Source organism: Serinus canaria, chromosome 13 (genome assembly GCF_022539315.1).
Source record: "Serinus canaria isolate serCan28SL12 chromosome 13, serCan2020, whole genome shotgun sequence".
Classification (NCBI taxonomy): Eukaryota; Metazoa; Chordata; class Aves; order Passeriformes; family Fringillidae; genus Serinus; species Serinus canaria.
Window position 1 is genome coordinate 14,207,785 of NC_066327.1, and position 27,724 is coordinate 14,235,508.

Here is a 27,724-nt window from a genome sequence, read left to right on the forward strand (position 1 = left end):
TGTATTTGCTCTATGATTAATATCCAGTTTGTGCTGGTGACTGTAAGAATGACCTTGCCTGCAGTTTTTATCATGAAGTGTGGTTTCATCCTCTATTATTCCATAGATGAGGCTCTGACAACAGTTGCTGCATCACAACAGGAGTTTAAATGATAGGGCACATGCTTTTATTTTTCTTCTCTCTAAGAGTATTGTGACACGCAAGGAGAGTTCCATAAAGGCAGTTAAAACTGGGAATTAAGAGGAACAGGGAATTTTTGTCTCATCTTAGAGGAAGTACTGAAAATATCTGGAATTTAATTTAATTTTCCTTTTTTTTTCCTTGGGTAAAACCTAATTCCAGGCTAAATAAATAAATGAGCCACAGATTAACCCACAGTTTATGGGTCTGATCCTGCAACCCATTAAATGCTTTCACCAAACAACAGACTTTTCAGAATATCAACACAAATCAGTTTTAAGCACTCAAAACCATAACTTATGGAAGTTGTGATTCAACAAAGCACTCAAGTGAGTGCTTAAAAACCCCACTGAAGAAGTTGCAGGATAAGGAACTGCATTTTTAAAGATAGTTGGGCCCTGTGGAAAGCTCCCAAGAGCTGGGCAGTGGATATAAAACTGTGGTTCCCATTTCAGAACAGCGTTGGGACACTTATGGACCCCCCTGTGCAGGGCAGGGCTCATCCTGCCTCAGACAAGGACCAGCAGCAGCACAGCCAACACAGCAATGCCAACACCTTGGCCTCAGGATTCAGCACTAATTCTGTGACTTTTTTCCAATTTAAAAGAATAAACCAAATATTTTTTGAGGGGTTGAGCTGGGTTGTTTTGTTGAGTGGGGAGGGGGATTGTTTGGGTTTTCTGTGGTTTTGTTTTCCATTAAATAATTTGTTTCCACTTCCTGAGAAGTGGGAATTGCCAGGCTGCTCACTACTCTGAGCTTGCTGAAAAGGTGAACTCTAAAATTTCTGTCTGCCCAGGCAGTAGTGCCATTCCAGGCTGGTTTGTGGGGCATTGCTGGGGCTGGCATACAGCACAGGCAGCTGAAAGCAAGCAAAGCTTATGAAACCAGCCTGGATAGGGAAAAGTCCTCAGGACCAGCCCAAAGGACACTTCAGGGAAAGGGAATGTGGCAGAGCTTTTATGTATTTTACTGGAGCATTAAATCTTCACTCTTAAGCTAAACAATGTGTTTGCTGCTTATCTGGGTGAAGTGATGATCTTCCTGCCTTCCTTTTGCGTCTCGAGCCGGCTCCGTGTCCCATTCTCTGCTGACAATGAGCAGCTGCTGTGCAGGAAACAGGGCAGCAGAGGTTTCCCCCTGGAGCAGATAACTCCTGCAGCTTTGTGCAACACAGGCACGAGGATGTGATGCCCTGCTCCTCGATATTTGGGGGTTTTAGCATATGCAAGCCTTAAAGATTACAGCACCCTGCCAAAAATGGCAACCTCCTCCCGGTCCTTCATGACATCTGCACTGGGTGAAATCACTGAACCAAAAATACCCACGCCGTGCAATCCCTCCAGGTTGGGGGAAGGGAAAGGAAGGGAAGGAAGGTTGCATTTTTTTCTGGTTTCCAGTAGTGAAATTAAAGGTCTTGGCTGTGATTTTCTGCCGAACGTTTTGGATGCACGGCTCCCATTAATGGGAAATGAAAATGTAAATTACCTGGGATAATATTCCACCTACAATCAATGCTTAAGCCAGTGTTTCTCTTTTATCCTTGCTGATGCCTCAGCTAGCAAAGTTACATTTCATGGAGTCCTCTGTGTTTCTCTTTCCTTAATGATTTCCAAAGCTCTCAGTTGTTGATCAGTGCCTGAAAAATGACTGCATGGAAAAAGGAGGCAATCCAGAATAATGAGAGACCTGTTACCAAAAAAAAAATCTGCTTTGTATTTTACTTACAACATTTCCATAAAATAATAATTTAGTTATCTCTGTATGATTGCAAGAAATGTATTTTCATTCATTCTCTTAAATCCTTTCACTTCACAGAGGAAGTTCTGGGAGTTTCTTTGCTTATTTGGGTTATTTTTTTGTTTTACTTTAGGAGCTACCTCCTACTTTCCAAAAATTAATAAAACAGTCAGAGTCCTTAATATCTCCCTCCAAGTCAGTAAAACTTGACCTCCAAAGAAAGGTCTGTCATGTCTGTTTGGCAAACAATAAATTCCCCAAGAAAAATGCAATGCTACAAACCCACTTAAAATTAGGTTAAATTAAATATACAGATTCAACCTAAACATTTATATATATATATATATATATATATATATATATATATATATATATATATATATATAAACAATACATGTGTTATTCTTCTTGAAAAAGATATCTGCACTCTCTCTAAATAGATATATTTCAAGAAGCCTAACAGCTTCATTGTCAACTTTTAATGTGCTGCTCTGATTTTTTTATTCCTAGGAAATTTTGGGCTGGCTTTAAGCTCTAATTTTTGTGCTCATCATTTTTGGCCCTGAATTTCAGGGCTTTCATTTTGAGTCAGCCACGAAGAAACTGCTGCAGGTGGCTTTGGCCAAACATTGCTAAACTAGTGCCTGCCCCTCAGCTTAGCACTCCCTGTGCTCTTGAGCAGCTCAGGTGCTCAGGGATGCACAGACTGGGTCAGGAGGAAAACCAGACATCCAAGAATATTGCACAGGGCCTTTCAAATCTTGGCATCACCTCCAGCTCCACAACAGGGGATGGGTTTGCTCAGACCTCAACTCCAAAGCAGTGACTGCTCTGCTCCCCCAGGGATGCACAGACATATTCTGACCCCCAAGTGAGATAAATGTTTTACCACGAGGCCCCAAATTATTGCACCTCTATTCCTTCAGCCCTTCCTCCCCACCACGGTGCCACTTGCAGAGGAACATGAACAGTGTGTGAAAGCCAAAGGCAGTAAACACCATGCAGGGGACTGAGGTGTGACACACCGATGGGATTGCTGTATCTGAGTATGGGCTCCAAAATTTTGTTAATTAAACAGTGATAAAAAAATTGTATCTGCCTTTTCCATTGCAATTTCAATGGCTTTCCACCCTCAACTTCCCTTATAAAGTTATGGAGCCCAGCTAAGTCACTATGACTACTTTAAAAACAATAGGCATGACCAGAAAGGAGACTGCATCTGGTTAAGTGCACTGAAGTTTAAAAATAGTTGTACTGATGCAATTTCTGGGTGAGGATGGAGGCAACCTTGCAAATGGAAGCCCAAAATGAGTACTATAAATCAGCCCTAAAAGTTTGTCAAAACAAACATCTCTGAATAGTTTGCATACTCCAAAACATACTTAATTTAACTGACTGGTCCTTTATGCTCCAACAAGCAATTTTATATTTGCTAAATGTTAACCCTGTGCTTTACTGCGTTGCTAAACCCCAACCCAAGAGAAGGGCAGGTGGGTACAATTTCAAAATTCCTAGTTTGTTTTACCACCAACCCTGGTCCTGTTTCCTCATTTTCATTTTCCATCAGTACCTTAACAAAACAGTAAATCCCTCATAGCAAATCTCCCTAGAGTGAGAATACAGGACCAGACAAAATCCTGTAAGGTGCAACAGGCTCAGCATACAGAGCACAACAGGGTTGAGCCTTGATGCTCCAACACCCACTGGTAAATTGTGGCCACACTGGCAAGGTTCAGTTAGTGATAGACAGAAACTATTCCAGATCTAAATTCTCACTGCCAAACCAAATACTAGTATCAATTACATTTTTATGACATCTTTCCCTATCACAAAGAAAAAACCAGAACCCCACATCCCTCAAATTAACACCCTCTACTACATTACACAGCACTACAATCAGAAATTCACCTGAGATAGATTCTACAGGAAACAAAGAATTTATTTTCCTGATATAAACAAGCTCCAACTAATATTAATTTTTAGCTGGGGTCTCTTTGTTCAGCAGAATTGAGAAAGTCTGCCCACAACAGAGTTCACAGTAATCGTCTTTCAGAAAGAAGAACAACCCGTGCAGAAACACAAAGCAGTTCTGCCAGGGACAGGGAGTGCCTGCAATCCAGTTTCTTCAAGGGAAATTCAAGTATCCTAAGAGTTCTTATTCCTCATCTGATTTCTCTCACAAATCACAGGCTCTCTAATGCAATTTTCTGGAGTCTGAGAATCATAAAGTCAAATATGAACAAGTCTAGTGGAAAATCTGTGACGCTAATCTTGGCCTACGTTGTACTTTTAACAGGCACTGAATTTGTGCACCGGATTATCCAGATGGCCATACAGGAATCATCCTGATAGGATTAAACCTTTGTGCTGAACTCTGCTCCATCTGTTCTGGGAGCTTTGCCTATCGCTATCGGAATACGAATGCTCAGCCTAGGTCCAACACCACGACTGAAAGCACCCGTTTGCCACGCACACACACACACACACACATGTGTACATGTGCACACACAGCTCCCCAAGTGCTTCATTAGTAATGTGAGATGAAGTTACCCCAAAGTTTACCACTAAAGAAACATATTGGTTTTATTACCCGTTTGAAGAACAAAGCGCGCTATATCTGAATTCAAACAAAAGAGCGTTTTTGTTGTTGTTCTGGGACTTGTTCAATTCATTAAACCATAATACTGCCATAAATTTATAGATGAAGGCATGACTAAACATAAAGCAGCAAGGCTCTTCATCTTTGAAATCTATTAGTGTATGAGCATGTATGACACAGTCGCACTTTGAAGATGTCATGGTTAAATATTTCAGATTAAAAAACAGCCAGCAACAAAACACATGCGTGCACACAGCTCTGGTAGCTGCTCTTTGCAGCTCGATCTAGTCACAGCCCAAGAACAGAAAAGTAATAATCAGTCCCAGCTAAAGAAAAGCTTATTCCCATTAATGTTTCTTTCTGCTTTTATTATTTATTAATGACAGTCTCCTGCATTCATTGTTGCAGCCTGCCAGATGCAGCAAAGATCCATATTCATCATGTGCAAAAATTGTGCTTGACAGGTGACACAGAGCTGCCAATGGAGGGACCAAGGTCCAGTGCATGGCCTCGGGTTTTCAGGCCCTGGGCCAAGGGGAAAGGTAGGGAATCTGGCTCTGCTGCAGGAAAAGCATCCCAGTTATCAGAGGGTTTAGCTAAATTTCTGTTCTGGCCAGAAATACTCAGAAAACTAATGAATATCTGGGACGGAAAGAGTGGATACACAAATTAATTAATATTAATGTTATATTATTGTATAATTATTAATAACAATAATAATAATATTTTTATTATTGTTATTAGATTCAGCAATGCAATATAATCCTCAGCCCCTGCTTGTGATGGCAGTGGGACAGAGATGGAGGCAACATAACCTGCGCTGCATTTCAAGCAGCAGCCACGACTGCCTTGCACAGACTGAGACCCCCTTGTCTCTGCTGTGCTGTGTCTCTCAGACTATTCCTTCCTCTGTTCTTTGTGCTGCTCCAAGTGCAGGGTCAGGCACCCCCTCCCAGCCATTTAGGCTTTACTTGCAAAAACATAAGCATAAAATTATATTTATAGTTCATAGTATCTGTCCAGCAATGACACCACATAAAACCAGCACGCTGAAAATCTGAGTGAATACTTTGGACTCGAGCCTACAAATGCTTAGAGAAGTTGTTCTTTCAATGTCTCTGATAAAGTCATGCTAGGTTTTTATTTATTTATTTAGGGCTGCATTCAGACCACCTACCTCAGGCATTGCAGCCTGTCAAACGTCAGACTCCAGCTCTGGCTGGGTGAGTCAGCCTGCCTAAATTAGGATCCTCTTTCCACTACACAATAAGCAGAAATGGGAAGACACCTCTGCAAGCCTGGAGACCCAGGGAGTTCCGTGCTGGCTCAGGAAAGTACCGAGGGATCTCGGCAAGATGATAGCATAGGTAGGGAGCAGCCAGAAGCAACCTCATAAAAAATATTTGGCAGCTGATATTGAGCAGGCACCTGACTCTGGGCTTTCCTGCAGGCACCTCTGCTCAGGCTCAGGGCTGAAGGAGGAGGCAGCACTCACTGTCACCTTCAGGGTCGCAATCCCAGGGAAAGAGTAATTTTCCCCAAAGGGCCCCTAATCACAGTAGCTTTACTTTTCAGTGTCTCAGAGAGCCAAACACGGTCGGAAATATTTCTTTCACCCCCTCTTCTTCTCCTCAAAGAGTCCAGGGAGTTGAGCAATGCTCTCACGTGAACGTCCTGCAGGAAAGTGCTGTGACCTCAAACCCCAACCCATGCACTAATGCTGTGGCTGGAAAGATGAGCAGTGCTGTGGTCAGGCAGAATTTGCTCCGAGTGCTGGCCTTCCCTCTGGGCATGGATCAGCTAACACCAAACCTATGAATTCCATATGCAAGCCCAGGTTTTCAGGGAACAGCAACACGAGCTGTCTGTTCAGCCTCCAGCAGCGGGGAGAGATCCAGCACTCTGCTGCCATTTCACAACTCAGGAGGGACCTCTGTGGGAAAAGCACTTTGCTTTTTCATGGGATAGATACTGAACCTCTGAGAAAGCTGCTACAAAACCATAATGATATGGTATTAACCAAACATAATTAATTCTGAATTTCCTTACGCTCCCAGTGCTAACAGGCACTTCGAGGGTAGTACAGCAAACAGCACTCAGGTTCCTGCAGCACCCAGGACCAGATTTTTGGAAGCACCCACCAATCCAGTGGTTCCAGTAAGCAACTAATGGAATTTTCAGAGTACCTCACAGGCAGATAGAAATTCTGTAGCCAGAGTTGTAAGAATGCCACTAAACAGCTGCCTTCAGCTTTAGGCACCTTGGTGCTTTACGAATTTGGCTTTAGGTCCAAGAATTCACCAAAATAAATTCCTTTGGGATACCTATACTCTTGGATGGCCAAGAGTATAGGTATCCCAAAGGAAAAAATGGATCAGAAGTTTAGAAAATCCCAAATATCCACATCATGAAGGGCAGTATCTCTTCAAGTGTTTCACTGTGGCCGTTGTACCTTAACTTACACATCTAAATGTTTGAATTACTTTTGAGAAATAACCTTAAACTTCTAAATTTCACGCAAGTTTTCATGAAACCTTATTCTTGATCTTTTTAATAAACTTTCTAATCCCATTGGCTTTGCTCAGTGAGGTCATAAACCAGCACTGCTTATATTACAGTCACTTTCACGCTAAGGATTTGTTTTGTCACAAAGAGAACTATAAATTCATGGAATGAAGGTGGAAAGCAGAAAGGACTGATTGTGACACACAAAGCTTTCTGGTTATGCTCAGCAAACAGTCTGGGCTAGGATTTTAAAAACCACTTTATGAAGTTCTACTACTGGCTTTAATGAAAGCACACTTTTTGCAATGCCATACACTCCCAAAAAATCTTGTACGCTGGATTTGGGCCAAACACAAAGCCTTTCTTCATTCCAATATTAATTATTAGTAGCTTATTTTTTATTCTTTGCTACTAAGCATTAGTAACTTTCAAATAGCAAACCAGATTAGAGTAACAACTAACATCCCACCCTGGTGGGCTCCATTTTCTGCATCAGTGTCTTGGTGTATGCTATTAACTCATTTCCTTGCATGTGGAGGAGCCTTGTCAAACACTCATTTTTCTGGGGAAACATTTGGCAGACAGAGACTTGAATGCTCACTCCAATCCTCTCTGTTTAGTGACAAGATGAGTTCATTATTTGTGAAGTTTTCTAAACTGAATATTCTAAATTACAGTTTTGTGGAAAATTTTCACCTAACCAAACCTTTAATCCTGAGATAGTTATCACTGAGTTGATTCACAGCTTTGGACCTAAGCAAAAACCTTTTATAATCACTAATTGCTTTGGGGTATTTAAATCCTGGGGTGCTCAACATGAAACATTTGGAAGTGTCCAGATACCTGCAAACTGCGAACACCATTTTCTTTGAAAATCATGACATTTTATAACATCCTGATGAATTCTCAAAAAATTACTAATTCTTGGCCTTCAACTTCCCCACCACAATTCACAAAATAATTGTCCTTCGAAATTTGCTCAAAGCAGCAGGGGAATTGAGTCAAAAAAGTATCTTTTCCCACCATAACACCAATAAATAATTTCTTATAATGAAAAAGATAAATTAGAGAAATTTGTTCAGAACTAATATTAATCATACCACAATAACACGATGTTTTGTCACTTCCTGGTGTGCCCATTTTGGAAGTTTGGAAAAACAACACCTGACAAAACTTCACAGCCACAGTGAAGTGTCTCAAACATTTCTCTAATTCTAAATTCATTCTTCTCCCCTATGATGCCATTATATTTGTGACAAAGTGGCCAGCAAAGCAAATTAAAATGTAATGAATACTCATCATCCATGAATATTCATTTCTTATTTGAGTGCTGCTGAATGTTCCCCTGTTCTGGTACCTGTGAAGGTTCTGCCAAACAGGGGAGTTAAGCTTTTTCCACTTGCATTACTGTATTCCAGCTCCTCTGAGGTCTGGAGAGAAATCTCAAACCTCCAGCAAATGGTTGGTCAAGCTCTCCAAATAAGAGTCAACACTTTCGGTGGTTGGAGACCTTCCATCTGAACTTTCCTCCCTTATGGGTCTGCTGCAACAAAACAGTTTTTTCTGTGCAAATCTGTATCAAAATTCAATTCAACACGGCAGTTTTCCCCGTGTTTTCTTCTTTTTGCAATTTTGGGAGCACAGTTCTCTGAAAGCTCCTCAGGGAAATTCACAAAATGCTCTCTATCTTCATCCAGGTACTATTTTTCCATGAATTCATGACATCCTCGTAACAATAGAGGGTAACAACATATCACAGCTTGACATCTCTTAGATATTGGTGGGGAAGGGCTGTTTGGGGGAATTTTATTTATTTATTTATTTATTCATTTGAAAAACATAAAGGGCAGTTCCTCATGGGTAGAAACCGACACATCTTGTCTCTGTAAAATTTAGGTGTTTCCCATTCCCAATTTCCTTTCTCAATTAAACATGACCCTAAATCTCTGATAAGTGACTTTCAAGGGAAAATCCTTTCTAACTGTGGCAATTGGAGTATTCAAATTTGCCTTTTCAGAACACATTTCCATGGATAATATGTAACAGCAATCCTTTCAATAATGACGAGAATACCTCAAATGGTATCTCCTAAGTCTCCTGCAGAAATGTTAGCACAAATATGTTATACAATAATGTTTAAAAACCAAAAAAAACCCACAAACTCAAACCTCCAACTTCATGCAATAGCTACATTCTAATGGCAGAACTGGAATTCTGGAACCTCCTTGCCTAAACTACCACTAAAAAACCATTTTCATTGTTTAAATCTTGTTTACATTTAGCCACGGACTAAAAATAAATTTTGAAAGATCAGAATTGCTGCAGCCAGATATTCCAAGCTTTTGAATACCTCTCCATAATGGATGATTTATGACCCAGACAGATAGAAACAAAAGATTTTCTGCTTTTTGTTTGGCGTGACTGGCTGTGAGGAGGGCAGCTCCACCAACCCACCCACCCAGCTCTTGTGCAATTCTCAGTAATGTCCAAGGAGGAATAAGGGAACTGGGCCTGCAAACAGCAACTCTGCTCTGGTGAAGACTAAAAAAAAGACATCAGCAAAATTCAGTGGGTCACAATTTAGTTAACTCAGTTTTGTTTGTGTAAACTGGAGCTGCACAAATCCTAGCTCTGCCGTGTTTTGCCGATCTGATGGATCCCAACTTTTCACTCCTGAAAAGACCATTTTGATCATCCAGCCTGACATCCTGCATAGCACCCATCAGAGAACCTCATCCTCAACCATCTGAGGAATTACTCAAACCTTAACCTCTCCCTGACCTGCCATACATTTTTTGGGAAAATACCATGCCTTTACTCAACATTTGCAAAGGAGAACTCTCTACAGTACTGGAAGCTTACTCCACTGCCTCCTAGAGTTAAAATCTTGTTAAGATCATCATGAGCCTTTACCTACCAATTCTCTCAAGTAAAGCATCTTAACTCTCTGGCCATGTTTTGTCACTTCAGAGGGACAGATGCTCCCAACTCCACCCAAGTTCACATGCTGAACTAATCCAGCCCTGGTCTTCTCATTGAATTAGAAATTCCATCTGATTATGAGGAAAAACTTTGTTTTGGGAGTAACAGAGCACTGGACCAGGCTGCCCAGAGAGGTTGTGGAGTCTCCTTCCCTGGAGATGTTCAAAACCTGGCTCGATGTGATCCTGTGCAACCTGCTCCAGGCAAACCTGTTTTAGCAGGGTGTTGGACTGGATGATCTCTAGAGTCCCTTCCAGCCCCCACCATTCCCTCATTTTGTGGAACAGAATAAGTCCACAGGGCAGTGAAAAGGTTAATATTATACACTCAGAGAGGTCAAACTCCAAGAACACATAACAAGCCATTATGTTAAAAATTGCCTGAATTTATGAGTCACTGCATTTATGAAGGAACCGATATGAAAAAGACAACTTGGCAAAAATAAAGAAAATTATTTCCAGCTTGAAGTTTTGCAATCCTTCAGTATATCAAGGCTCACTTACTGTTATTACTATCCATGTTGTGCAATGCTCTGAAAGTCACATTTTTTTCCCCTGTGTATGCATAGAGATGTCCAACAACCCAAGGTATTCTTCCCTCATAGAAAATAAATTAGAAAGCAGACATAACTCAGAATAACATACAAGATCCCCTCAAGTAGAGTGGTAGAATCCTAATATTTTTTTTCAATATTTCCCTTCTAAATAATAAATCAAGCCCCCTGCATTTCTCTATATGGAATGATATGATGCAGAAAAAGCTTGTGTGTTTATATTTTTCATATAATCACAAAAACATTTTTATGCTCAGCACTAAACCATAACAGGTGCTTCCACCCATGGATGAAGCAAGTCAAACTTTAATGTTTCTTTGTTTAAACCTGGCCAGTTTTTTAATGCAACAGTCCCTAACTCTGATGCACAACATGAACCTATACCAGCTAAGGGTGAAATGTAACAAGTTTTGAAAATTAACCCATCTCAACTTGTTAAAATTTTTGCTTCAGTCAGTGTTCTGTCTTGGAGTGACAATTTCATCAACTAGCACAGAGATTGGCACCACCACAGAATTAAGGGATAAAATGGTTAAAATGGAGCTGATCAGGTCATCCTTTTCACAACTCTACACACTGCCCAACATTTAGTGGTTAGAGTTGTGCCAGAGCCACTTAGGGCACAAGAAGAAGGTCACTAAGTCAGATTTCTGAGCATCTTTCAGGAATCACCCACCACATGCAACTAAATTCACGGTATTCATTGTCCGTCCTCAACAACTCTGTTACAGGCAGACTAGAAATGTGACCTAAGGGCAGTCAGGCTCAAAGCTTTGTTTTAAATATATTATCCTCTCAAAGTCATTTATAAGGTGAGGGAAATTTTCCCTTTTTTTTAATAATTCAAACAGAAAATACCTGATTCACTAAGGCAGAGCCTAACAGTCATTTTTGCTTTCAAATCTGAGGACTCAGTGGAAAATCTCTGATTGTGTAGTTACTGTGAGCTCTTAAATGGCCCAGGATGGGCAGGATTGGCAAGAAAAACTCTTTAAATGCCCCACAACTGACAAAAGGACCTACTTGTCATGTGCAGCTGAGGCACAGCCACTACTGCTTTTTATTTCTTGTAGGAGGTTTTGCACCTGCAGACAAACTGTTGGAGTCACTCATTGCTGTCATGAGCTAAAACAACATTGTAAAAGCTTGGCTGTCTCAGGTACTACAATAGAGTGATCAAATAACCCAGCCTTGCACTATCCTTCCCAGTTTAAGGCAACCAGTAGTAATGGTTGTGCTACAGATTGACTTGTTTTAGATATAAACACACAGAGATTTATGCATATTTCATATTAAAATACCAGCAGGACGTTGCTTTGGAAATCGTGGTTATCTCCACTTCCACCTGCAAACTCTGATATCACATCTAATCATTTGTGTCCATTTCTACCCTGCATCTTTCATCTGCTGCTGCTGTTGAGCTGACTCAGAACCAAATCATCAGCAAACCTCACCATCACCTAATTCTTCAGTGCTCTCCCATGGAGGAGGAAGGAAAAGAAAAAAGAAATAAAACTGTCCCTTTAAAAACCCAAGCATTTAAGCTGCTTGTCAGTCGTCTTCCTGACAAGGCCACTTGAATGTATTCAGGAATATTTGCATAAATGCTCACAGTGAGTTCACCCTGGCAGCTAGAGCTAATGGTACATAAAGTAATTTAGTCACTTCTCTTAGGCATCCTGTCAGGGTGATAAGCACCCCCTCTTTGCCTTGTTGCATATTAGATCATTAGATAATAAAGTGTTAGAGCATGCAAACTGACAGGGTCTCAGGGACTATCATTTTTCGAGGGCATTGCATTCTGCCAGCGAGGAAAAATAATAGAGAAACTGATGCTGCAATTGGCTTTACATTCTTGTAAAGACATTCAAAAGGTTTGGGGAGAAAAAAAGAATTTTTACTTTGCAATGATTTGAGAGTTTTAACTGGAAACTTTGCAGTGGATTTGTTGCTGGTAAACTTGAAAAGAGTTGTTGCAAGCCCTGCCAGAACTCTCCCCTTCCATAAGTTCATCACTTAAATTTCATTGGGAAGATTTTGCTTTTAAAATTGACACCCTGGGATGAACTACAAGCTGAAATATATCCTGCTGTTGGGGCCTGCTGGCTCTTGACTATACATCTTACTATATATATAATTTGGAAAGGTCAACCACACCGGCTTTCTGGTTTACCAGAAATATAAAACCAGTGAGCATCCAACTATTTGTGAATGAAAAAGTGATAATTATTGAAAACCACAGATTACTGTGGCTTACCCTATTTATACCACACAGAGATGGATGAAATAATAATTGGCCTCTGCCAGCTATTACTTTTAAAGGATAGATATATTTATTTGAAAAATTAGCTGCTTAACCCACTGGCTTCAAGGGGGCAGCATATGGACACAAAACCAGGACCTGGGGTCCTGCTTATATTCAGAGAAAGGAGCTACAAAAAAACCCCTTCACTTTACTGAGTGAAAAGTCTGACAAGCAAGATATAAATAAAGCTCTGTCAGATGTCCCAAAAATAATCCAGACTACCTGCTAATGAGATGGTGAAACCCAAATGTGGAGACACCAGGCTCCTGAGTGGCTCAGGAGGTGCAGCTCTCTTTCCAGCATTTTGGCCCCCAAAGTGTGTTTTAGGTGTCACACAAACTGTAACTCCGTGTTTCAGAGCAGCAAACACAAGATTTTAAGGAAAAAATAAGGTGGATATTGTCTAATTAAACTCAACAACCAGCACACCTTTCAACATGCTGTCTCCCCTTTCCCCAGCCCTCACAGTCAGGCATTCATCTCTATTGCCATCAGGTATTTGTGTTAAGAATTTAAACGACTGGAAAAGTCCACAGGAATACATTTGGTCAAGGGTATATTACAGTCAGATCCCAGATTTTACAAACCTGTGATGAGCAGTTGCTCAGCAGAGCAATGAACCAGAGACAAACCATGACTACATTCCCTTCCCATCTCCCTGCTCATGGATACAGCTCAGGTCAATCTGTCCTTCCCCGAGGGAGGCAGAAAAGATGGGGAGAGGAGAGGCAAACAAACTGCCTCTGATATTATCCAAAAGAAAAATTCCAAAAACTGGAGAAAAATAATACATTTTGTGACTCAAAGTGAAAGCAAAAAATTATTTCAGTGGAGGAAACTGTCATCTGTTCCAATGGGTCTTGTCCAAAATTCAATGGCATTAAACCTTTTTCTTTCTTTTTATTTATTTAGTTAATTGTTTTAGATACCTAATATCATGACAATAGCTACTATTTTATGAATTTTTTTTCCTGTTTCTTGGATTCACATTTTCAGTGAATTCCTGGAGAGCTGGACTGAAGGATTTAGGTTAAAAAGAAAGGCTCCACCAAGCCTTTGGGAAGAGAGCAATTTTGTAGCATGAAGGTTGCTATTCAAAAGTAAGAATTTACTAGCAGTTGCTTTATGAGGTTGCTTGAGAGGTGCCTGAGAAAGCAGATTAGAAAAATCACCTTTCCCACAAAATGTACACATGGAGATATTTTGCAGATGTTGACTTTTAATATCAGCACAGTAACTCAGGTGTGTGCAGCTACGTAAGCAGAGAATTATCTATCTTTTGTTGCTTTTTGCCAACAGAATCCCTCAGGTTGTAGGAGTGGAAACGACAGCTGTGGTAAAATGAGATACCACTGTGCATGAGAATAAGGGCATTTATGTAAGAGAAATTAAGTACTGCCTCAACCAAAAGCATGCACTGAGAAGACTGCAATAGGAAAAAAAGAAAAAAAAAAATATGGTAACTACTTTAGTAGGAATATAAGAAAAAAAATATGAGTGTTTTTTTAAGACTAGACTTAATGGAAAGATTACAAAGTTGAGCAGAAAGAAGTTTCCCTTTGTAATGCCTTCTGCTAATTAATAAAGACAGAGTTCATACATTCCTTATAAATTTCAGTAGAAATTATGACAGTGGTTTGTTTATTAAATTAGGTTGTTGGCAGGATGAAAAAAAAATTCTATAACATGAATTATGGCTGAAAATGGCTCGTAGCCTACATAAAAAGTTAGAGCTAAATAAATACAGATGTAAGTTATGTTTATATAATGAGAAACGCTGCTGAGCTAAGAATTTTAGGTTAGTAAGTGTGAACTACAGACCCGATTCTGCAAACACTTATCAATACCCTCAGCTTCTCTGACACAAGAAGCCTCATTGATCCCAACAGGACCATATGTGAGCATAATCTTAAATATATGCATAAGTGCTTGCAGGACCGATGCCTGAAAGCATAAACAGAATAGAAAAGTATTTCCACAGGAATCCACTGAGCAGTAGAAACCCACACATTTTCCCATTTCTCAGCATTAATAATTTCTTTTAACGTATCTAGTTAACATTTCTCTGAGTGGCATTTGCTTTCCCAGAGAAAATTTTATCTGGTTTCTTCAAACTCTTTGGGAAAATCTATTTAATTATTCATCAGATCCTTGGCAAATATTTGTGAAACAAACCAGCATAAAGGACTGGTGCCTTCTACACTCAGCTACTTCAATGGGAGCTGAGGGTACACATCTCTTAGAGGGAGCAAGCACCTATTGAATTTAGGATTACAAACAGCTTTGAAGACAAAGAGCTATTCTACCAAGCTGGAACAGGGAGAGGGGAGTGAAATGCCCTCTGTTTTTGTTTTGTTTTTCAGCAGTAGTCATCAACTTTGAGGACAAAGAGCAAAACAAAACATTAATCAAATCCAGATTTCTCAAAGTACATTTGCACTCAACAACTCCCATTTTAAGCACCTACAGTCACCAGCAGATGTTCCCTTCCAGGACCAGCTGACCTCACAGAAGAGATTACTGTCCCCAGGCTGCTTCCAGCCACGTGCCCCCATCCCACCCTTGCTGGAATTTACTGTGCTTCCAGAAAAGCCAAACTGCCTTGCACCATTTCTCCTTCAATCATTTCAGCAACAAGCCAGATTGGCAAAGAGTGATTATTTAAATGGTTTAATTCAAATACACTACACTGGCCTGGAGGAGACCAGGGAGCAAGCACACAACCATCCTAGCTGGCATGTCCATGGTGAAGAATAGCCTGGAGCAGGGAGGGGAGACAAACAGCTGTGGGAAAAGCAATGTCCTCAGCTGGCACAGCTGGAGCCAGAAAAGAACATTCATCCATGGCTTAAGAAAGCACATGGATTTCCAAAAGGGCTCTGCTTTCATTTAGGGCAATTCAAAGGAACAGAAGAATCTCCTAGAGAGCTTAGCACCCTATAGAAAGAAGAAAAGCAATCCAAAATTTGGGTGGTGAGCACTTCAGAAAATATGCAATATCCTTTAGACGCACAGTCAAAAATAAGGGCAGTCTGGAAAAAAAATCAGACTCCAATTTTGGGTGCTGAATAAATGCAACCAACATTAAAAAAAAAAAAATCACCCCACTTCACTGACACACAGGACAACCTCTGCACCCATGTTTGCTTACTTGTTTGTCATTTCACTACATTTAGAGCTGACCTACTTGAAAAATTCCCCCTTTGGTCTGGAGGCCAGTCCCTTTCAAATGTCTGGCCCCAGAGATAATAAACGCTTACAGGACAATTTTGAAAGCAGCAGCCAGAGACACAAACCAAATAAATCCACATTTAAAGTAGCAATGCCAACCAATGAAAATGATTTGCCTACCATGTTCCAGATAAGAAGGCGTACCTTCCGAGGGATCGAGTCTTCGAGCTCTCCGCCCGTGCTTGGAATTGTTGTGCACAAACATATTGTCTGACACTGCCAGCACATGGCCATCGACATTGACTGTTGTAGACACCACGACCTGCAAGCACAAGAGCAAGATGGAGGAAAATTTGGATAAATCCGTGTGTTTTCTAAAAAGCACGGAGTGTAATAAACTCAGTTAAATAAATAACTGCTGGGAGCTGTAGAAAATTGCAAAGCTATTTCACATAATAACTGGTGCTTATGCTGTACAAATCTAACAAGAGGCGCTATTGATGAGTGGGTCTTTGGCATCGAAAGCTTTTGATGCAGTTTTAAGTCAAATTGCAGAGTTTGTGGCAGACAGCACACTGTTAACCATCATTTTAACAAGAGGATCTTTATTAAGTGTTTTTTCCCCTATATACAAGGGCAGCTGTGTTTCACCCTAAATTATCCTTCAGTTTCCACACTGAAGTAGATAGAAATGTTGACATTGCAAATGAGAATTGATTCAGAATAAAAGAAAACAAAAGTGTATTTTGTGAAGTTGTAACAAGAGTTGTTGCCTGCCTTACCCCCACCCTTCTCTGCTGCTCTCCCCTCAGCACAGTCACTGCAGGTTGTTGGATTTGCCCAAATTTTTCCCGAGCTCTATCTTAAGGAGTATGTATAGGCATGTTTGTGTACACACACACACGCTTGACAGTGGAGTCTTGGTCTGGAGAACACAACCCTATTCATCCAGTGTTAGAATTATTTGTATTCCTCAACTTATCTCAATGTCAACACCTGGGATTTGATTTGAGGCGAGGTGAGGGAGACACAGCAGGACTGCACTGGAGGAAAGATCAGACACTTCTGCTCCCCAGAGCTGCCCAGGACAGGAGAGGAGCCAACCCAGCAGGGGCAAACAGGTAAATGATGGGTCCAGAGTAGAAGAGTCAGCTACTCCAAGGTGTCCAGAGGGATTGCTCAACCCTGAGGCTCCAAAAGGAAATCCCTGTCCAGGCAGAGGGCACGTGAGCCATGAAATGTCATGGAGAAACAAGTCCCTTGTAGAGCTGTGAGCTCATCACCCCACGTCTCCTCCTACCCCATTCAGACCAAGCAGTCTCACAGCCTCCCCGGCTTTCCTTCAGCCACCCCTCCCGCAGCCTTTTCCCAGCAAAACTATGGCATTCCCAGGGTTTTACCCCAGCCAAAGATTTGGCCTTCAGCCGGCCGCTGGTTTGCCAGGAGCACGTGTCGCCTTCGAGAACTTTGACTAAAACAATAAGAAGAAATGACCTACACTTCTCCTTACATTAAACAGGGAAAGGGATTAAAGACTGAAACCCACAGAGATATGTTTATTCATGCGACCTCTTACAACCAAATATAATAATTGTCTGTTAATTGCAGTTTCAGCTCCCACCTCATGCTTCGACATGTGAAACAGCAATCAGCAGCTCCTGTTTAATCCACCTATTATGTTGACTAATTAACTTTGCTCGACAGTTTATTTCTTCCTCCATTATCAGCCGCTGTCAGCCGCAAGCACAGTGCCGCAAAGGGGGACCTCAGCCCTTTTGATTGATCACCGATAGATTGACATGCAGATTAATTTAATTAGAATCACCTCACTTGAGAAATGAAAGACAATGGCAAGGGGGCTAATAGATCTGCTCTTATAATGAGGCAAGCCTCCAGAGCCACGGCAGAGGATTTCTGATTTATTTTGCTGAATTCCCCAGTCGCTCTGAAAGGCTCTCGCTTTAATTGTTCTTGGTTTTGAGAGGCTTTAGCCTCTGAAGAGGTGAAATGCTTTACAAGGATTGGCAAACATTGCTTCAACTCTCTCAGGAAGCTGCTGCCTCTCAAAGTTGGTCAAATGGGGACACTTAAAGGATCGCTTACAACTATTCAATTTCATCACTTGAATTGGAGTTAAAAAAAAAAAAAATAGAGTGAAAGGAAAAGTTTTCTACCTATTTCTGGCCCCCAATTAAAATACTCAAAAAGTAAGCAAAGCCACTAAACTGCCCAGAGCAGATCCTGAAGTCTTTCTCTGGAAAAAAGAAGAACACAAAAGAGAATATTTTACATCTAAAAGATCCTAACCTCATCCCTCAGAATGGCATTCCAAGCAATAGACTTTTGTGTGTGTTTTAAGTGAAAGATATTAAAATACAGAATAAATGATTCAAGAGCTCCTACAGATGGAAATTTGGGAAAAAGAAAGCACCAAATACTACAGATAAGTTTTTCTGAAATCAAACTAAGGAGAGAAAAAAACCCAAGCCCTATATATAAAATTCCAAAAGGGATTTCAAAAGTAATTTATCCATTGAATTCCTGAGGGGTAGAATAAAGTTTATGATATTTTCAATAAAATATGATCTTATAGTAAGTGGCTCGGGGTTTGCAATCTTATTTGTGCACTTGCAACCATTGTAAATTCTTTGCAAGTGGGATTTTGAGCCAAATCCTTGGCATTGCCCGTCACAGCTCCATGATTTATGCCAGCTCCTTATCTTCTTCTAGGGGTCTCATTAGATGCATATAAAAATTAACAAAATTACAATTAATAACCATGGCTACAAGATAAAATATTTTCCCTAAATCCAAAACCCTATAGGTACACACAGACTTCAGGCTGAAGCTGATCTAACCAGGGCTGAACCCAAAACTTTAAACACTTTTAATGGGATTCCAGAAAAATAATGAGTCAAGAGTAGTAACAGTAAGGTAGTTCTCAAACCTGTAAAAATCCTGAATCTAAGTAGCTCTTGCTCTGCATGCAACTTTCTAGGTAAGAACTTGAGGGAACAATCCTGTTGAGGTTTTATGTAAGTAAAGCTACATTTAATCTCCCCCTCCTCAGATTTTCAGAACTGTTGATGCAACATATTTTGAATTACTTAGCAATATCTTCCTACCTCCCTCCTGAACAGTTTGATTTACTATGAAGAGACCACATTGGTGTGGTTCTTTGGTGTCGTTAGCAGCAGAAACTATAAATGGAATCCCCAAGTGAAACTGTTTCCAGTCTCAGGAAATACAGAAAAAAAAAACCTCTTATGTGTCTGTTTGGAAAAAAAAAAAAGATTATTCATAGCACACCTGTAAGAAGCAACAGGCTCTTGCTGCTCAATTCTTTACATGAAAATTCTCATTAATAGAGGAACACTGTGCACTGCACCAAGGAAATATTAATGCCTCTAATTATTAATAGTGAAAAAATGCACTTCGAATATTGTGTGCCACAGTTACCTACTTGGATTGCTGCAGAGCACTTACATACTTACAAGTTCTACTCATATTTTTTAATCTAAAAAAATACTACACTCTCCTCATTTTGATTTTGAAACGACTGGGATATGTTCAAGTTAAAGCACATGCTAAAACTAATTTGTGGAGAAATCATAAAATTAGGGGGAGGGGACAGCCAGAGTACATGTGGAATGGGCACCAAGGCATCCTAAAACACAGACTGTAGCAAGAGGGAAAGGCACACTACAGTTTAATAAATGATTAATGAGGTGCTGACACATTAATGTAAGCACAGGGACAACCAGGTCTGCCAAATCTCAAACCTTTCCAAATTTTGTCAACAAAACACAGTTTTAATTTGAGACAGGCAAACACGGAAAATGATTTTGAGCTTTAGCTTTAGCCCTTCACAGATTTTGAATTTAAATCCTGTATCAACACCAGGGGAGACAGAGGTATGAAAGAAACACATGGGTTTACAACTTTCTTCAATGAAATTGGCACTATTGAATGCAGTAACGTATCCCAGCTCTGTGGATTATTCTCCCTGCCATTAAATAGTTCAGTTTGTGAATACTTTGGAGCTTAGATTTTTTTTTCTTTCAATATTCAGAGACCAGGAGCCTGGAGATCAGGCTATTTATCCACGTTTAGCACTCAGCCTGTTTATTTGGTATAGTACCTCACCTAATATATCAAAATTAAGCATTGCACAACTCCTGATTTTTAACTCCTGATTTTAAAGCCCATTTAAGCTTTGCTCACTGATTAAGACACAGCATTTTCCTTGTGCTTTCAATTTTCTCCAGTGTATGGTGAGGGATCTGATATTTTTGAAACATCCCCAATAGCCAGTGGCAAAGGCAGAGAAAATCTAGCTAGGATGATTTCCAGGTTTGAAGTGTGTACTAAGTGTTAGATATGTAACTCCAGTGCTTGCCACTCTTCTGAAAGCTATAAATGGCTCAAGCACATCTTTATTTTCATCACCACTTGGTGACCTCTTCCAACAATGTGTTGACTTCTTTATTCTAGTAACTAAAAATCACTCTCCATTTAACAAGACACTTCAAAAGGTGCCTAACTAAGAGCACATAAGTACAACACATTCAGTAATTTTGCTCATGTGCTCAAGGACAGGCTGGGCACTTAATTACCTTGTTGAATTGGGCCATAGCTCTCACTGCTATTTTTCAGTATCTTTTTCTTTTTTTTTTTTTTTTCCTTTGCCTTCTCTGGGGATGGAGCCTTGCACGTCCAAATTCCATTATCTGGGATTCATGAAGCATCATCTCTGTCTCTTATGCAAATTTGCAATAAGACACAAGTGGCTTCAATTCAAACATGAGTGGCAGCATCCCATGGAGGCAAACGAGCAGCCTCTGCTGCAGGAGAGGCTGTGGTAGCAGAATCAAACAGCATGGCAATCTCTAAGTGACTTTCAAGGTTTTCATAATAAGTGAATGTTTGGGGTTTCATTCAGTGACACAGCCTGAAAAGTTTCCTCTAAATTAAAACTTGACATGTGTCACTTTGTAAGCAGTTGTGCTAAAACAAGAACAACAAGACAGCTAGGGCACCTGGGTTTCATTAATTACAATAACATACAGAACTGTTTAGGTTGTATGAATGAGTTTTTAGTTATGAAAAATCAAATCTAGGCAGAGTTCAATCGTGACACCATCTACTTAGTAGCAGTGTTATTATTACCACTAACTGGGGCCCATCCCACCAAGGATGATGAGGAATTCATGATTCAATTCTTCATCATTACTGTGATGAAGAATTCACAACCAGACTGAGCATCTGCTCTGGAGGGTTTCTGGAATCAAAAGGCAAGGTTGGGCAAAGGTGGTAATACACAACAGTACCAAATGTTTTGTGCAGTTGGGCTGATGAAACACAGAGATGAAATTATTTTCTCAAGGACAAGCAGGAGTGTGAAGCACAGCTGAAGTGCTGTGCAGTACTTGACTTCTCCTCCCTGACTGTCTCCTTGTGCTAATAGAGACACAACAAACACAGCCAGGGCCAGCACTGCTCCAGCACACACACTCTGCTGGCACTCCACACCACTCCACTTGTCACATGCCTGGACATCTCAAACATGCAGAGAAATTTATTTCCTTCCAGGCCCACAACAGCTTTTATGTTAGACTTATCACATTCCTACATTTGCAAGCAAAGTTCAGGATAAAACCTCCTAATTCATTTCTGATTGCAAGCCTGAATCAACAGACACTCTGCCTCCTCCCTGTACTTTCTTAATATGTCTTATATCAGATGATAATCAGAGAATTCCATGCTACAGGGGGGAAAAACAACCAAACCAACTCTAAAATCTACTAAGAAAGGAAATTTTCTATAGGACTGATCCTTAGATCAGTGCAAGACTCACGACCTTGGCCTTCCACTGATTCTCCCATCAAAACCATAATCTGTGCTCTAAGAACTTCCAGCAACTTTTGGGGACTGACAAATGACAGACCGAAAGTTAGAAATATCTCTTGGCACCTTCAAAGTCCAGCACAAGTAGGGGAATGAAGGAAGGGAATGTCTCCATTTTTGTGAGTATAAAATGAGTATGGTACCATTTTAAAATATCTGGAAATACCTTATCCTTATGGTTTTTAACCAGAACTTTGACATCACCATTGGAGACCTTGTAAGCCACTGGCAACAATTCAAAGGCTGATAGCAGACACAGGGGCACAGATTTCATTTGGTTCCTACACAACACTGCCTCAAAGACCAAGGAGCACCACAGCATTGAGATACTACATGAACATTCAGTGCTTTTCACCCTAAGAAATGATAAATGAAGTTTGGACTCTGTAGAGCCCAGCTGTTTTATTTTAAGAAGTCTATTGCTAAAAGACCAACAAGTTCAAAATTTAAAAAAAGAAAAGGGAAGAAACAAAAGCAGCTATTGTAAAACAATAAGCCTGGGCACTGAAGAGAACGCTGCGAGCTTCAATGCCACCCTGTATGAGAGTAGGAGTGGTTCACTCGGCTGAAAGTGATTAATTTCTTGAAAATGCTGAGGTCACGCTAATTGACATGACCTGTGTAATTAAGCAGTCTCTGTTTACACACGGAAAGCTCAACTGCTGTGAAGCTGGGTTTGTATGACAGAATGTCTTTACAAGTCAAGAGATCAACAACCTTTCCTATGTCCTACCTCCCCGCCGACACAGCTCCTGATTGCTGTTCTGAGGGAACAGGCACAGGCATTTCCATATGAAAATCAGCCTCGAGCCTGGGTGAGCACAGCCCCAGCAGAGTGTACATGTTGTGAAGCAAGCTCTGACAGGCCCCAGGGGTGACTGCTCAGACTAAATCCCTGTGCTGGTGAGAGTCCTTTTCCCACATTCTCTTTCCGTGATAATGCCCTCTGGAATCACAGGAGAATCGTGACAGAGGGAGGAGTGTGGGGTGAGAAGCTGAGGGCTCTGCCATGCTAATGCTGGCTTTTACACTGATTAATTTAATCCCTGTGGCCGCATCTCCTCACTTCTGCACTTCCCTGCTCCGAGGCAAATAGCACCCTTCTGCCTTCCAGCATTGCTGCAATTAAGCAGTTCAACAAAAGACATTCTACATATAAATAATATTGTCACTTACATAACATTCAACACTTGTATTGAAGTGCAACAATGCTGGAAAAGAAGCAAACAAGGTCCAGAGTAACTACAGACAGCAGATATATTTTGGAGTTGTCTTTCTCCAGAGACCCATGTGGTCCATGGGACAAATCTCTTGTTTCTTCCTCAGAACCCTGAGGCAAAGCCCCATTGACAGATTCTACCATGTTTTCTCCATGGGCTGTATTCACTCCTCCCACCAGAATGTTCTTTGACTTTCTATCCCATATTTCTATTCAGCACATACTCAGGTGAAGTAATATTGCCACAGTCAAAGAGCAATGTCTTCAATAAAAGTGTTGGAACAATTATTCCTCAGCATTGCCACCACTCCACTCTGCTGCCAGCATTGAGGAAGCGCAGAGGTACAGACCACCTTCCCGAGGGACAGAGATGCTCTTCATCCCAAAATGAGTTGTGACACAGGTGGAGCACAACAAGATCTCTTGGCCATCTAAAGCTTTGTTGATATTTCAGCTCCCAAGCCCCAGTGCCACAAGATGCAACAGTGGGTTAATACCAGCCCAAGGCATCCTAAGAAAGAGACACCCAGTGGTAGCTTTTTCCAAGTGCTCACTACAGGGACAGACCTTCATCCCATCAATGCACATTTATGAGCCTTTACCATTGCTCAGGAGTAACATGTGCCTGATTTGATTAATTGCTCTTACACCTTTCTCTGCCCCAGCCAATAAACAAGGTGCTCACTTGGTGTCTGCATGAAAACAAATAGTTCCCCATGGAGAGAGAAATATCTCAGAGCAGGGGAGCCCAATGGCTGAAAACAACAGAGAGGTCATTTTGATTTTTCCTTTTCATGCTTTCCCTTCCGGTGGAGATGACATTATCTTCAAGAGTGCTCTCTTCCAGAGCAAGAAAACCCAACTACTTCCTGACAATTCTGCTGTGACAAGAAGTCCTCAGGCATTATTTTGTGACCTTATGTTTTTAGCATCTTCCAATGAATTACTAGGTTAGTTTGGGTCAAAGTACTTCTGTCCTAACAGCTGCTGATTTTTAAAGGAGGAAGCGTGTTCGACTGACCTGGAATCGACGCATGTCTCGAGGGTTTCCTGCATTTTTTAGGCAATTTTGGTTACATTTGAGGAAAAATTTCAAGAAGAACCTGTGGAGAAAGAGAACGAACATTAATGTCTTATAAATAGGGTGTAGTCTGTATAAATATGACAGTAATACAAATATGATAGCTGCACATTTGGTCCAACAAAGACTTATCAACATCACTATTCTCAACTCAGACAAATCACCCCCCTGCCCAACCAAAGGAGGAGTAGAGCTTACGTAGGCCTGATCTAGCAAAACAAGTGAGCACATCCTGAAAATTTAAACACTAATTTCATAGCTGTGTTCTGTCAGAGCCATTAAAGTTTGCAGAGTCAGTCCCTCTGTCACGCCAGGCTGGCTGTGCCATCCAGAGCAATGAGGAAAAGACACGTTTTTCAGCACAGCAAAAGAGGGACAGAAAAATGCTAGACATGAAAATTCCCTTGGGTATAAATGGGGTTTTGTTTTACAAGTTTGCTGTCACCCTCAAGTTTTGATTTAATACAAAAATACTGAAAATGTTCCTCCCCCCCAGGATTAAACCGAGTTTGTGCATAAAATTAATGCTCCAATAGTGGTTAGTGGAGCCCAAATCCCTGAGAGAAGGGGGAAGCCTTGGTCAAAAGAATGACTTCATGGAAAAATGAAATGTTTTTGATGCAGTCTATTTCCTGACCATACACAGTTCACTGAAGTAGCTATATGACCCTGACATATATCTCGAAGAAAAGACATTGCCTTTTACAAAGCCAAAGAAAAAAGCAAACATTTCACTGAAAATATTTCCTTCAGTGTTATGCATCAGTGGACTGTAAACTCATAAAGACAAGTCAATGAATAATAGTGGGTCTCAGATTCCAGGCTTCCTCCCTGAAAGCCAAAGTTTATCAGCCTTTTGTCCAAAATAAACTACAGACTAAGGTCTAGTAAAGCTCAGCCGTGCAAAGTTTAATCCTACAGCAAGTTTAAAGCCCAGTGTAACCAGACAGGGCAGCATTACACGTGCAGTAACCATCAGTGACTAAGCAGAAGTTCCTCTGCCCTGTTCCCACATACAGGAGTGGAGTGGGGAAGAGTTTGATCCTGTTTTACTTTAAATATGAATGTTAACTTTTGCAAGCAGCCCTCTTTTAGCACCCAAACTGAATGCTAGGTCAGCAGAATTTGCACAGACTGTCACCAAGAAAGGCAACACTGCAGGGTAAACAGCTTCAGAAAATCCCTTTTTGATGAGCAGCATTCTTTGCCCTGCTCTAGTTGTGATGCTGCCCCTCAACAAGGCAAGTTTTGCTGCTTGCTCCTCCATGTCAAGGAAATCATAAAAGGCAAACGGCTGCAATGCTAAATCGAAACTACGAGGGACTGTTTCCATTAAAGAAATGCAATGTAATGAGGATTATCAAATGTGATGCTTGGGATTATCAAGGAGTAGATCTCCTGGCCCAGGAAGTCTCTTCTAGACCTGAGCTTCTAAATAAGAGCAAGGAATCCACATAAAATAAACACCCACTGCACTGGAACAGGGGTTTGGAGGCAGTGTTTGTTTAAAGGAAAGAGCAGTTCAAGTCATTGCATTTCTCAATCAAGCAGGTTCTGATATTCAATAATGGAAAGGTGGTGCTATTTGCTGTACATGTGTGTCTTTTTAAGCTGCTAATGGCCAGCTGTGACAGCCTGACTCAGATTGTGTAGAAGGAGCTGTCAGCACAAATCTTGGCATCTCGGATCCAGACAACTGCTTGCCACCAGGCGAGGGTTTGTACTTGTGCCAGAATGGATTTTGAGAGACAAGCAAATAGGGCATTAACTTCGCCAAAGAAAAACGAAAAGTGGGGAGAGTTGGGGATCTTACACTTCAGATGATGGCTTTCCTGTCAACAGCTCGTCACTTAGCTCACGAGCTATGAAGGGCACAGACATCAGATCCCTCTTGCCCTAAGCTGGCCCCGTCTCGCGAAACCCTGGCAGGATTTGGAGACCACCCCTCCACACGAGATTGCTCGCTGAAATAAAAAGCCTGGCCATCTGTTCAGAGGCAAAGACATCCCTGTCAGCTGGTGCCTACAGCCTCGAACAGGCCCTTATGTGGCAAAACCTCTCAGAGCCACTCACTCTTTGGGGAGAAGCTGGCGCTGCCCTGGGCTTACCGCGGGATTTTGGCGAGGGCTGAGTCCAGCAGCTGCCCACCCGGTCTGCCACAGCCCCAGAGCAACACCCCAGCCCTGAGGGGAGCTGGGGCATGGAAAAGTTAAAAATAGCTCAAAATTCCTGGTTTGTATTCGCATAGCACACAAATAACGGGCAGTGAGTGTTGGTGGGCTGATTAAGGGTTCCCCAAAAAAGATGGAAAGTTCTTTGTGAAGCTCTATGGAGAAACACTTCCCTCCCCTTACAAACTCTGAATTCATGCCTACTCAAAGGCTTGGAAAGTCACTCTGAAATACAAGAGTTTGCTTTTTGGGGTTTGCAAAACTCTAACCCAAAGTTTCTCAGTCTAACTCCATTTGCACTGTGCTATAACCCCCAAAGGCTACAGAAGTTTCACCAAAATAAACTGCAGAAGAAATGAAGCTCATCTGTTTAAACCTACCAAAAAACCTCAGGCAAGCAAGCAAGCAAACAAAACTTCTTTTGAATCAAACCAACTCCAGAAAAAAATTAACTTGCAAAAATAACAGCATTTTCAGAGGAACGCGAAGCTCACACAGCCAAGTTCACTCACTGCATGTTAAGAAAAAAAAAGTCACCAGTTTACAGAACACATTCTGCCAAGTGCCATATTTTAATTCTACTGAAAGACAAAACAAACGATGGGGCTGCACTTTGTTTGGGAACATTCCAGGGATGGAGTCCCCCCAGCCTCACGAAGCATCCCACACTCATCCAGGCAAGATCTGAGCAGCTCCTGGGCTGGCACCACACCCCCAGCTGATGGAACCCCCCCATCCTGGCAGGAATGAGGATGAGAACAGATTAAGAGTAGAGCAGAGCAGTTTGATTCATGGGGCTCAGCCCAGGCTCTTGGTTCCTGCTTTAGACCAATTGTGCAGGTGCCTTCATCACCTCAAGCCTGGTCCTGCCAGCACTGCTCATTAGCAACACTTCACTCTGCAAATATTTCAGATTTGGATTGACAGCACTGGTCCAGGAGAAGTGCCAACAGAGCTGAGCTCTTTGTAAGCATAAACCTCCATCCCCATTTGCTGCATTGAGCTTCTTCACAGTGGGTTATTTTTTTTTCAATTCTAACTCTCCCTGCATTTGGCAGGACTGTGTACCATTAATGCTAACCACAGAGGATATACAGCATTAATGCTCACTACTGGGGTCTGAAATTCATTTCCAAGATGAAGAAAAAAAAAATGTGCAAAACACAGGAGTATCAATAAAATCTTCAACTCTCTCTCCAAACTTATGTGACTGCTGAACACCCGCTCTTCTGCCACACAGGAGTCAGTCATCAATTATTCTTACTGCTACCATTGAAGGTTTGGGGTTTTTTTCATGAATCAACCAAAAC

The 27,724-nt window shown here is 41.2% G+C and overlaps 1 protein-coding gene across 7 annotated transcripts in view; it reads right to left on the bottom strand.

Moving 5' to 3' along the window:
- EBF1 (EBF transcription factor 1) overlaps positions 1 to 27,724 on the bottom strand; it is a 268,614-nt gene that overhangs the window by 75,145 nt on the left and 165,745 nt on the right. For 4 of the 7 annotated variants that reach the window (XM_009091497.4, XM_009091496.4, XM_050979649.1 and 1 more), the window contains exons 7-8: positions 24,184 to 24,265; positions 16,217 to 16,358 (exon numbers count right to left, since the gene is read on the bottom strand). In XM_009091497.4, coding sequence (XP_009089745.2) covers positions 16,217 to 16,358; positions 24,184 to 24,265 — 224 coding nt within the window. The remainder of the gene's footprint in view (positions 1 to 16,216; positions 16,359 to 24,183; positions 24,266 to 27,724) is intronic. The other 3 variants (XM_009091498.4, XM_018915531.3, XM_050979651.1) reach the window with 1 other exon arrangement.